Consider the following 13,313-nt stretch of genomic DNA (forward strand, 5'->3'; position numbering starts at 1 on the left):
GTGGGGAACTGAGTGGAAATGGGCAGTTTTGATAAGCAAGCAGTGATCTGTTTACCTTTTCTGAAGGTTCAAAGGAATTTTATTGGCAAATGTAGTTCTGACCTTTGAAGTTTGGATCAAAGAATCATTTGAAATTTATAGCACAGAATCTGGCAATTCAGCTTATCTTGTCTGTGTTAGTTCTATCAACCTGGCCGTCCAAGTAGCACTAATTCCCCACAATTTTCCCTATGACAGTGAAAATATTTCCTTTTTCAAATTCACGTTCAGTTGGCTTGAGAAGGAAACTTTTGAATCTGGTTCCGCAAGGATGAGAAATAGCAGAAATTCAAGGATAGTTTTCTGGAACGGCAGAGAACAGCTTTGGTGGATCTTGTGGGAAGAGAAGCCATCATTGGTGATTAGAGATAACAAAGTTTGGGGCTGGGTGAACACAGCAGGCCAAGCAGCATCTTAGGAGCACAAAAGCTGATGTTTCGGGCCCAGATCCTTCATTGGAAAAAAAATTTTTCTGATGGAGGGTCTGGGCCCAAAACGTCAGCTTTTGCGCTCCTAAGATGCTGTTTGGCCTGCTGTGTTCATCTAGCCCCATTATCACTGGTGATTATCCTTGTCTATGTGTGACCAGATAGATAAAACCAGGGAGAGTGGACACCCCCAGCTGATCTGAGGTTTTGGAGGAGTATGGTGTGATCAATCATGTCAAAAGCTGCAGTTGCACTCCTAAGGGCAAGATTGAATGGTTTACTTTTGTCACAGTCACATCAGATTGCCATTTGTGGCCTTGAAAAGAGTTATTGCTTTGTACTTGGTCAGGAGTAGAAATCCGATAGGAGGAATTCAGACAGCAAGTTCAAGGAAAGATAGACATGGATTTGGGGTATGACTGCAGAGGGATGTTGGAGTTGGGAAATAATGTCATACAATTCCTACAGTGTGGATACAGGCCATTCGGCCCATCAATTCTACACTGATTCTCCAGCATTCCACCCAGACCTCCTCTTTTTTTTCCTGCTCCACCTACCCCCATATCTACCTCTGTAACGCTGCATTTCCATCTAGCCTACTCATACAGGCAATTTAGCATGGCCAATTCACCTAGCTTGTTCATCTTTGGACTGTGGGAGGAAACTGGAGCATCTGGAAGAACAGGGAGAATGTGCAAACTCCACGCAGACAGTTGACCAAGTCTGGAGTTGAACCTGAGTCCCTGGCACTGTGAGGTGGCAGTACTAACCACTGTGCCTCCATATAAGAACACAAGGTCGCAAAAGCAGCAGGGTAAGGGTGTTTTTTTGAGCAGGGTGGAAATGTGATACCTACTTTGAAGAAGAGAAGAACATTGCCGGAGAAAAGAGGGAAACATGTTCTTAAATGTTTTGGTTGACATGGGAACTTGCAAAAGATGGGTGGTTGGCAGTTTAATGTGAATGAGGGAGCAAGAGGCCAGCCTCATGGACAAGCTGAGGCAGAAGAGAAATTGGAGAGTGGGGTATGTTCAGGACAGGTGGAGCCTTGGAGGAAGTTTATTTCAGTGGCTGCAGGGATAGCTGGTCAAATAGCATAAATCCTCAAGTAGCCCATGAGTTCCTTTCACTTGGAGGTGACAGTGCAGTGGACAGGTTAAAGTTAAAATGGGTAACATGGTTTTAAAATCTGAGTGACGAAGTAACGTTTAAATTGAACACTTTCTGTTCTACATAACCTGCTGGAAAAAGTTAGTTGGCTGGCAGCTCAGAGTGCAAAGTTGTCTGCAGTGCTGCTGATAGTCAGGGTGTGCAATCTTACAACATATCAAACATCACAGAATAGTGAAAAATCCTATTAAGATTCACAACTCTATTCAAACCCTGTTAGGTGCTACAACCCAAAGGTTTGCAAAGGACTTTTCAATTGAATACTATCCGAGCATACATCTGTAAAGTATATTAATGTTTGTGTAATGAAGAAATTGCAGTAGCTGGTACAATTGGTTAAGTAGCTGCTGTCTTAAAACAGTTTTGTTCTCAATGATCGTATTATTTTCTTGCAATTGTAAGTAGGATGGCTTGGTAAGATTTCCCTCTTTTTCCTTCTGTTCCAATTATGAATGGATTGTTTTCAAGCCGTCCCCAGCCTAAATTGTGTCTCCAGCCTAAATTATGTCCCCAGCCTAAATTGATACGAAGGTTGAGGTGCAGTTGATTTTCCCAAAGATACCGTTTTGACATCGGAGCCGAACTGCACAGTTTGTACGTAATAAGTAGTGAACATTTCTGTAGTGATTGGAATCAAGTTGACCCTGTTGACTACGAGGTGGTTGACTGGGGTTGTTGACCTGGCACAATCAGGAAAGTCCTGGCTAACCAGTATAAACTGAAGATGGTGAGAACTGACTTCTGAACTGGCTGGGCCACGGCCAGTGGTACTGTGGTTTTTGTTTTGCTTTTTGAGAACCAATTTCCAGGCTGGCTGGGCCACAGCCAGTGTTACTGCTGGATGTTAATTCTCAGTGGGAAACTGCGTTTTTACACTGGCTGTTTCTAGCTAGTGTATTATTATTTTAGGAATCGAAGCAAAGGTGACTTGATGGCAAGGCTTGCTCCTTGCACCACAGTTTTAAGTATTTACACTTTACTTTTGCACGTGTTCTCATCTTTTTTTTGTGTCTGGACTGAGCCTCTGTGAGTCAGCTGTGCCTTTGCCAGTGGACTGTTTCTCCATGAGTGGGCTAGGCATCTGTGGGTGGGCTATATTACGTTTTGGCCTGGGCTCCAGGAGCCTGTTGTTTCTGCAAGTGGGCCAGGCCTCAAGGACTCCCCCTTTCTCCCTATTTATTTCAGAATCCCCTTCCCTGCCCCATTTCTGAAGAAGGGTCTAGGCCCGAAATGTCAACCTTCCTGCTCCTCTTGATGCTGCTTGGCCTGTTGTGTTCATTCAGCTCTACGCCTTGTTGTCTCAAAGATGGCCTGACTGACTGACTGTATGTATGCTGTGCTGGGTGTGCTTGCCTCCAGGCATGGACTGGGCCCTTTTACGTTTGGATTGTTTTGTATGTACTGTGTTTACTGTATCCCTAGGCCCAGCAGCCCTTATCAAGAGCTAGAAGGTGGGTAGGTTGGTTCCGAAAGCCGGATGGTGCGTAGGTTGTCCCAAAAGCAGTCGCCCCAAGAAGGTGTGAGAATGGGCTGCCCTAGAGTTGGTCGGAAGACAATCGGGAGCGGGCTTGGTGCTGGATGGTGTGTGGGGCCGGGCCAAGAACCTGAAGGTGCATGGGTGTAGGCTGTTTATAGAGGTGGATAGGAGGCGATTAAGGGTGGGCTGATTGCTGGCTTGCCAGGGGTGTCAGTGTTGCATGCTTTGCTTGATTATTGTTTATATGGATTTATCTCGTGTGAACTTCTGTCTAAAGTTATTTTTTTCTTAGAGTTAAGGTGGGATTCGGGTTTTGGTTTCCGTCCCCATTTCCCTGTAAATTGTTGTTTGCTTTGTTGACTGTTACCTTGATTTGTTTTGCATTTTTGTACAGTTTAACAAAACAAATGAAACCAGTTTAGAATCTCCTCAGTTCAGGGGTCTGACTCCAATCTGGCTGACATAGCCGGTGTACTGTGCACAAGAAAATAAAGGGTAATTTGGTGATGAGATACTGGCCTGTGTAGTTATTTCGGTGGCAACAAGAAGGGTGTGCAGTGAATTATTAAGGAAAACTCATACATAACCTGGTCTCGATCTTGGAATCCTTGCCCCTGCTACTGAAAAAGGGTCAGCATTGGAAATGGTGGCGTAGCTAAGAGGCAGCCTTTAGGGAAGTGAAAAAGCAACTATCATCATCTAACATGTTGGCCCACTATGATCTGAAGCAAGAGGTAGTGCTAACGCGCAATTCCATCCCCATATGGCATCGGGGTAGGGTTTGCTCACTGGTGGCTCAGCAGAGAGTAACACCTAATAGTGTATGCTTCTTGGACTTTGGTTGATGTCCAGATGAAAAAATGCCCAGATAGGGAAGGAAAGTTTGACGGTCATCTTTGATGTGAGGAAATTTCACCTTTTACCTTTTACAAATGGAAATTTGTCACAGTAACAGATCACAAACCCCTGCAAGGCAACTCAAAGAGGATAAGACAGCGTCACCCATAGCTTCTGGTAGAATTCAGCATTGGGTCCTTATTCTAACATGTACAAGTACAAGTTAGAAAACGGTCCAGGAACCCGGTGGCTAATGCAATGCCTTGAACCACGTTCGACTGTCAGATAATCCACCGCTGGTGCCTCCCCTGGAAGAGTCTGTTTTGGTATTAAACTTCTTGGGCACCCTTCCAGTCACCACTGACAATATCAGACTTTTTGTGGACATTAAGATCCTGTCCTGGCGAAACTAAAACAGCATGTGGTAATGGGGGAAACAGAAGGGCCATCACAACCAGGATTGAAACCTTTCTGGGCCCAGTGAGACCAGATCACCAAAGAGGATGGCATGTTACTGTGGGGAGAAAGGGTGATTGTTCCGAATAAAGGTCACCGCCAGATACTGTCTGAACTCCACCAGGGGTTTCCAAGATGAAGATGCTGGCAGGAAGCCTTGTCTGGTGGCTTGGGTTGGATGTTGACATAACTGTGTTGGTGATGCAGTGCCCCTAGTATCATTGAGGAGAAAAAATTGCTAACAGCAGGCCCCCCACATTCATGGGAATGGCCAGGTAAATCTTGGACTCGGTTGCATGTTGACTATGATGATCCTTTCATGGGGTGTATGATCCTGGTTATTGTAGATGCCCATTCAGAGTGGGTGGACATGCATAAAGTTCATTCAGAAAACTTGGGGATGACGATTGAGAAGGTGTGAGCATTGTTTGCAATACATGGACTCCTGGAAGAATTGATCACTGACAATGGGATGTCATTTACCAGCAGGGAATTCAAATAGTTCCTAAAGTCAAATGGCATTTGGCACATAAGGACAGCTCCATACCATCCATTGTCCAGTGGTCGAGTGGAAAGAGCAGTCCAAACGTTGAAGGCAGACTTAATGAAGCAGCCTACAGTGTCACTTGATTCCAAACTGTCTTGGCTCCAGTTCAATTATAGAACCACCCCAAATGCAACTACAGGGATAGTTCCACCAGAGTTGCTGATGGGAAGAAGACCCCGCACCAGGTTACACACACATTCCCAGACAGGATCCATGGAAATGGCCTTGCATGGGTTTGAGGTGAGGTTGACATGAGGTCAGGTCATGTTACTTAACAAAGTTTGGATTAGTGGTATGGTCCTAAACAAACATGGATCACCTGAAAGCTGTTACCTCAAATGGTGCAGGAGCAAAAAACATGCCAGGCTTTCGGAACGGCCTACCCACCAGGCACAGGCAGAAGTCCTGTCGGAAACAGTAGGATTTCCCCCTCCATCTGGTAGCAAGGAAAAGCCAGAGTCCGAGGTGGATACAGCCTTGATACTGTTACCACTGGAAGAAGAGGAGAAAACTCTTCCAGGATGCTCCGGGGGTAAGAGGCGGGCTATGGTACAGTACACACTGCCTGTGTCGGAGTCCAAATCAGAGGAACTGAGCCTGTGGCGAACACATCACAAGAAAAGCTACAAGAGAAAGACTGGAAATAGCAGGAATTGCAGATGCTGAAGAATCTGAGATAAGGTGCAGAGCTGGATGAACACAGCAGGCCAAGCAGCATCAGAGGAGCAGGAAAGCTGACGTTTTGGGCCTAGACCCTTCTTCAGAAATGGGCAGAAACCATTTCTGAAGAAGGGTCTAGGCCCGAAACATCAGCTTTCCTGCTCCTCCGATGCTGCTTGGCCTGCTGCGTTCATCCAGCTCTGCACCTTTGTTCTCAGAGAAAGACTAGGCCTACATTCCGGGACTTGGATGGGATGGATGTAGTGATGTCCCATCTGGTTCACTAATATCCTTTTCAGGAAAGAAATCTGCCATCCTTACCTGGCCTGGCCTACGTGTGACTCAGAACCACTGCAATGTGATTCTTAACTGCCCTCTGGGCAGTTGGGGATTGGCAGTTGTTGCTGGTCTAACCAGCGATGCCCACACCCCATGAATGAATTTTTTAAAAAAGTACATTGGGACCGGGCAGACCTTGTTGATTATGAGGTCCTTGATTGGGATTGTCAACCTTGGCCAATCAAGAAAACTATGGCTGACTACTGTAAGTTGGAGATTTAGTCCCCCCGAACTGAGGTGATACTGACTCCGAGCTGGCTGGCCACACCTGGTGTACTGTGCACAAATAAATAAAGGGTGACTTGATGATGGGATACTGGCCCCTGTGCAGTTATTTCAAGTTCCCATTTCGTGTTCAACTGTCAAGTTTTTCTTTGGAAACATTCGCCAATGCAAATCCAGGAAATCCTGATTATTAATTTCAGGGTTTTGTCTTTGGGTAAGTAAGATGATCTGAGAATGGGTCTGAATTCTTTTGAGAGTGACATTTGGATAATTGTAGCTTCCACAGTAGCTGGAAGCAGAAAGTAATTGTGTGTGTATAAGGTATTCTTTCACGTAAAGAGAAATTGACCAGTGAAGTTGTGCAGGTTTTGCTTCCCCAGGAACAGGATTTTGCAGGTTGTGACTATTTTGTCTTTTAGGAAATACATTTCCTTAATTTTAAAAACCTGAAAGAGGATCTTGAAACGAACATAGGAATGGGAAGAGGCCATTCAGCTGATTTGAACCTCATCTGCCACTTGATACAGTCGTTGCTGATGAAACCATTGGCTTTTACCCACACTATCCCCATAATGAATATACTGTTGGTAATCAAAAATTTATCAAATTCTACTTCAAATATACTCAAAGACAGGGCTTCTACAACCCACTTCGTTCAACAACGCTAAAGATTTGCCACCTTTTGAATTTTAAAACAAACTTCTCGTCTCTGCCCTAAATGGCATCCCCTTTGTTTTTAATTTATGCCCCCTGGATGTTAACTCCTGAACCAGGGTAAATACCTTATCTGCATGGACCCTGTCCACCCCTTTATTTATTTTGTAGGTTTCAATGAGGTCACTTCTCATTCTTCAAAAACTTAGACAATTCAGACCAGTTTGCCTAACCTCTCTCCACAGGGTAAATCTGCCAACTGAACAAGGAGTCTGGTGATAACCAAGTGTGAAGCTGGATGAACACAGCAGGCCAAGCAGCATCTCAGGAGCACAAAAGCTGACATTTCGGGCCTAGACCCTTCATCAGAGAGGGCGATGGGGAGAGGGTTCTGCAATAAATAGGGAAAGAGGGGGAGGCGGACCGAAGAGGGATAGAGGAGAAGATAGGTGGAGAGGAGAGTATAGGCGGGGAGGGGATAGGTCAGTCCGGGGAGGACGGACAGGTCGAGGAGGCGGGATGAGGTTAGTAGGTGGGAAATGGAGGTGCGGCTTGAGGTGGGAGGAGGGGATAGGTGAGAGGAAGAACAGGTTAGGGAAGCGGGGACGAGCTGGGCTGGTTTCGGGATGCAGTGGGGGAAGGGGAGATTTAAGCTTGTGAAGTCCACGTTGATACCATTGGGCTGCAGGGTTCCCAAGCGGAATATGAGTTGCTGTTCCTGCAACCTTCGGGTGGCGTCATTGTGGCACTGCAGGAGGCTCATGATGGACATGTTGTCTAAGGAATGGGAGGGGGTGTTAAAATGGTTCGCGACTGGGAGGTGCAGTTGTTTATTGCGAACTGAGCGGAGGTGTTCTGCAAAGTGGCCCCCAAGCCTCCACTTGGTTTCCCCAATGTAGAGGAAGCCACACCGGGTACAGTGGATACAGTATACTACGTTGGCAGATGTGCAGGTGAACATCTGCTTAATATGGAAAGTCATCTTGGGGCCTGGGATGGGGGTGAGGGAGGTGGTGTGGGGGCAAGTGTCGTACTTCCTGCAGTTGCAGGGGAAGGTGCCAGGTGTGGTGGGGTTGGAGGGGACTGTGGAGCGGACAAGGGAGTCACTGAGAGTGGCCTCTCCGGAAAGCAGACAAGGGTGGGGATGGAAAAATGTCTTAGGTGGTGGGGTCGGATTGTAGATGGCGGAAGTGTCGGTGGATGATGCGTTGTATCTGGAGGTTGGTGGGGTGCTATGTGAGGACGAGGGGGATTCTTTTTGGGCGGTCATTGCGGTGGCGGGGTGTGAGGGATGTGTTGCGGGAAATGCGGGAGACACGGTCAAGGGCGTTCTCGACCACTACGGGTGGGAAGTTGCGGTCCTTGAAGAACACGGCCATCTGGAATGTGCAGGAGTGGAATGCCTCATTCTGGGAGTAGATGTGGTGGAGGCGAGGGAATATGGAATAGGGGAGTCTGGTGAACCTCTTTTGCAGTCCTTCTATGTCAATAATATGTTTGCTGAGGCGGGGAGAGACCAGAACTGTGCACAATATTCCAGGTGCAGCCTGACTAAGCTGCTATACATTTAAAGCAAGACTTCAATACTCCTTTTACTCCAATCCAGTCCCAAAAGAAACTGCCAATATATTAGTCTTCTAATACAGCTTACTGCAGATGTTTGCTTGCCTTCAGTGACGTTTTGTTGAAGGCACCCAAGTTCTTTACTACACCTACACTTTCCAAATTCTCACCATTTTAAGAAACGCTCTGCACATCTATTCTTCCTACAAAAGTGACTAACCTTGTACTTTTCCACGTTATATTTCATCTGCCTTCTTTTTGCCCATGCACTGAGCCTGTCCAAATCCTCTCAAAAATGTTTTACATCATCCTCACAAAGCACTCCTGGTTTTGTAAGACCTGCCACTTTGGAATTGTTACTTTTAGTGTGTGCATCCGAATCATTCAAATATATTCTGAACAGATGGAGCCCAATTACCCATCCTTGTAGTACCTCTGTGAACATGAGAGTGATCCATGTTTTCCTCCTGCTTTCTGTCTGTTAGCCAATCCCTAAACCCTGCCAGTACATTATCTGCTATCCCAAATGCTTTAACCTTATGGGAGATCTTAACAAGGCCTTCTGAAAATGTAGATATCAAACATCCATTGACTCCCTTGTCACTTATTTGTAAGTGACATCCTCAAACAAAACCTCCAAGTTTGTCAAACACAATTTTTTTCATTTGCAAATCCATGCTGACTGTGCCCAATCAGATGATTCTTTTTTGAAGTTACCTTTAGTAATTTCCCTATGACTGGTATAATGCTGATGAGTCTGTAGTTCCCTGTAGGGTGACATTTGCATGTGTGATGTTGAGAAATTCTTGATAGACTGTAGATAATCAGGTAAAAGTACAGGATAATTCCATGACCTCAAATCATTCTTTGCTCTCGATGAGACAATGGCTGAACAGCATTATACCAGTTGACTGTTTCTGAGGGAATTTCTGGATCTTTATCTAACAACAATGAACGAACAGCAGTGATTTATGTGTTAAGTTGTGTTGAGGGGCAACTTCAAGATGATTGTGTTACCTGTGCCCTCGTCCTTCAGCTGGTGGGCTTTGGAGATATTGTTGAAGAATTTTTAGTGAGTTGCAATAGTCCACATTAGAGATAGTACACCTTAGCACTGCAGTGGTGGTGAAGGGAGTGAATTTTTAAATCAGAAGAATACCTTGATCATATTATCCTGGCCAGAGTGTAGTATCCTGCATGGATGTTCAAGCTAGTGAATATGTCCTTGGAACTAATCTGTATTTTACATGTATTCTCAAAGAAGCCAAAAAATCTGGATTGAGGAACGCAGAAAAATACAAGCACTGTAATAGACCTTAATTTTGTTTGAACTTGAAATGTTTTGTTTTGTATCTCGTATCACGTAAAACTTAAATATTTTCTGGAGTTGTGATTTAAATTTCCTGTATACTTACAGCATCATTCTTTCAATCAACAAATGTTTAATTTTGTTTGTTTTGTTTATAGATGGACAAAAGCGGAAGAAATCCTTGCGACGGAAATTAGACTCATTGGGCAAGGAAAGGAACAAGGACAAAGGTGAGTAAGCAATGTATTAAATATCTGAGTTATTCTTAAAAGTCCTGGAAACCAAACAAGTGAAAATTCAAAAGTTTGTAAGAATTTCTGCATAAGATTAAAAGGCAACCCTTACCTAAAGCAAGATTATAGAAGTAATCATACCTATATGCTGTAAATTGACTTCAGTTATGAGTTCAACAATGACTTTGGTTTGACTAAAATATTACTTGGGCTTAGTCTACTGAAAGGTTAGCTGTCATTAGAAATGAAAATTATTCATTCCCATGATTTCAGTGATCTCAAAAAGCTAAAGGGTTAGAGAACGCTATGGAGATTTGTGGTGGTGATGGGGGGGGGGTGCTGAGGGGTGGCAGTGTTGTGGGTTGTCATGGTGCGTGTCAAGGCCGTGGAGGAATTTGCAAGTATCAAAAGTAACCCATGGCTCAGTAGCACCCTGTGTAGAGAAAATGTGTATTTGAACACTGGATGGAGTTAATCTGGAGACTAGTTTCACGGAGGATGTAAGAATTAATACAAATTCAGATCATATTGGCCCTACTGGCATTTCACTGAGTGTTTGGGGTGCAATTTCCCATTTCATCCATACAGATTTTTCTAACTTAGTAATTGAATTTTTCTCTTTTTACTCCCACTTTAATTTGGAATAGTTCCATGCAAACAAATATTTCGAGGAGAAGGGCAAAAGCACAAGAGGAATTGTTGTACTTATTACCCTTTTGAAATTGTTGAAGCGTACATCAGTATATCAAACCATTTATGTTGATTGCAGCAAGGTCAGTGATACAGTATAACATCAAGTTGCACTTTTTTTTAAAAAAACTAGGCAATCTTAACAAGATGAGCGCTTTCGAGTAAGCCTTGTAAATAATTACTTAATAATCGAGCCTCAATATGTGGGAATCTACAAACAGTGTAGTGGATCTGTCACGAAATGAATCCAGCAAATTTGAAGGGCACGTGTTTCGTATGTGTCACATTATAGGGAAATGTGTGTTGTCTAATTTTACAAATTTTCAAGCGTATTCTCAATGTTCTACTCAGTAAAAATGAAGAAAGCCATATATAACCATGAGGCATCATGACTAATGAATGTCATCACGCAAGAAACTCAACATTCCTGTCCATTGTAGTTATCCTGTATATAGGAACTCTCTAGGTTGCAAAAGGAATGATATGGTGGCTAGAAAAGATAAATGTAGCAAGATTTGAGGATGGAACAAATACTCAGAGAAAATTTGAAAGTTACTTTGCCATCTTCTTTGTTCTTCATGTAATGTGGAGAATTTAGCAACAACTTTCTTGAAAACAGGTATTTAGTGGCAGAAAGACTTGTCACAAGTTGTGAAGATGAAAGGCTAATTCTATCAGTGGAGTGAAAAGTACATGTATTGCTCAAAGAGGCCACTTATGATAGGGTGGGATGTATGCATGGAGGGATATTCACTAAGTGCAAATAACTGAAGTCACAAACTTGGCATTTGGAAGTCAATTAAATGAGAATTGCGGTGATTGGAGAAAGGGTGAGTTAGTGCAGTCGGCAGAACTCTGAATGAAGAGATCACTCTTGAGTGACAAAAGTGTTTGCATGCCTCAGGGATAATACAAATGTGATTTGTGGGTGCAATCCTTTACCAATGTTAAAAGAGACAAATTATTGAAGGAGCGATCCTCTGCTTCAGCTGTTAAGCTTTGACATGTTTGTGGCCTGGACACTCTGATATGATAGGGAGTAAAACAGTCTGCCACCTCGTTAGTGTGTCAGGCTTCACCAGGTGTTTTTCTGATAATCACTGCCAACGTGGAAAGTTCTGTGACACATCAGCAAATAAGTGAGGATATCGGAACCAGCTTGTTGAGTATTTTGCAGGTCTGTGCTAAGGAGACCTGATTTTTTTTTGATGCAAGTGATTCTACTTCACAATTTTCCGAACCTATTTCCTCTCCCCACATGAGCCACAAGGCATTTATTTGCCTGAAATATATTTCTTAAAAAAAAAATTTTGCTGGCAAGTGACAACTCATTGAATTAATGTTTAAAGGGAAAATATTCTGATATTAAATATTAAATGCATGTCATTTGGACCCCATGCAATAAAAGATAATGCACTCTCATTGGTTTGCAAAGACATAAGTGTTTTTTGAAAAGTTACTTACGGGCCGACATCATATTAACAGTTTTCTCGCATGCTTTGTGGACATCCATGGAATCAAGTACAATAGCAGTTTTGTGCCTTGTTATGGTGTACTCACTGATTCCAAAAGAACTGGCTCAGATCATAATTTATCCTTGACTCAGGTATTTTAAAATAAATTTTGGAATTTTGCTGCACTGGCAAAGCCAGTATTTGTAGTCCATCCATCATTGCTCTTGAAGATGATGATAGCCCATCTTCTTGACCTGTTGCAGTTAATGTAGTGAGTTTGGAATTCCAACAACGCTGTTCGGCTATGAGTCCCAGGAGTTTGATCTGATGGTGGCGATGAAGGAATCATGTTTAATTTCTATTCGTCTCACTGTGTCAACACCACCTACAGTGCCTATGGTAAAGTGTCATCACTATGTAATCTTGACTCCTGAGTTTAAAAACTAGATAAAGACAAAATTATGGAGTCACGGCGCTTATTGAAGTGCAGCATTAGAGTTTTTAGATAGACTGTCTTGATGATCGAGATGTTACTTAGAAATCTGTTGCATTCTTGAGTTTTCTTTTCTAACAGTTCCCTTTTATAGGAAGCGCCAATATACGTGCTGCCTGTCAGCATGTTGAATATTATGAATGCTTTAAAAATTCCAATAAACTTTGTCAGATAATGTAGTAAAATGATGAAAGGATATGACCACTAACTTCCCAATTATTACTGGAGCAATTAACATCAGGAATGATGTTCTGCTTCCTGACTCAACCCCAGATCCCATTATGGTTGGTGGAAATGGAGCAGCAAAAGCATTAGAAACAAAACCTGTTTGACGGGGAGAGCTGCAGCTCACAGCTTCTTTCCATCCCATGTATAGCCATGAATTTTCTCCAGTTATTCGACCTTGTGATTGAATTTTCTTGTCTTCCGAGACTTTTCCAGGGTCATTTGCCTGCATATTTCGAGTGTAGGATGTACCAATATCAGGCTGCTGAAGTCCAAAGATGTGGCTCATTACCACCCCTGGAAGAAAAATGGGAATAAGCAACAAATGTTGGCCTTGCTAGGGATGTTCACATTCCATGATAGCAAACCTACGTAACTTAATTAACATGTATTTACAATCCGTAATCTCAGATGTAACCTTGAGTACTGTACTTTCTTCCATACTGTAGCAAATTGAGGTAAAATTTTGATAGTGCTGGATTGAAGACTGCTTGGAGTTGTAAAAGTTTCTATT

General features: G+C 43.3%; 1 protein-coding gene across 8 annotated transcripts in view; it reads left to right on the forward strand.

Annotated features, from left to right (window-relative positions):
- LOC125457243 (rho GTPase-activating protein 6) overlaps positions 1-13,313 on the forward strand; it is a 497,221-nt gene that overhangs the window by 387,119 nt on the left and 96,789 nt on the right. For all 8 annotated transcript variants that reach the window (XM_048541196.2, XM_048541197.2, XM_059650414.1 and 5 more), the window contains exon 3: positions 9,863-9,934. In XM_048541196.2, coding sequence (XP_048397153.1) covers positions 9,863-9,934 — 72 coding nt within the window. The remainder of the gene's footprint in view (positions 1-9,862; positions 9,935-13,313) is intronic.

This window comes from Stegostoma tigrinum, chromosome 12 (assembly GCF_030684315.1).
Source record: "Stegostoma tigrinum isolate sSteTig4 chromosome 12, sSteTig4.hap1, whole genome shotgun sequence".
Taxonomy (NCBI): Eukaryota; Metazoa; Chordata; class Chondrichthyes; order Orectolobiformes; family Stegostomatidae; genus Stegostoma; species Stegostoma tigrinum.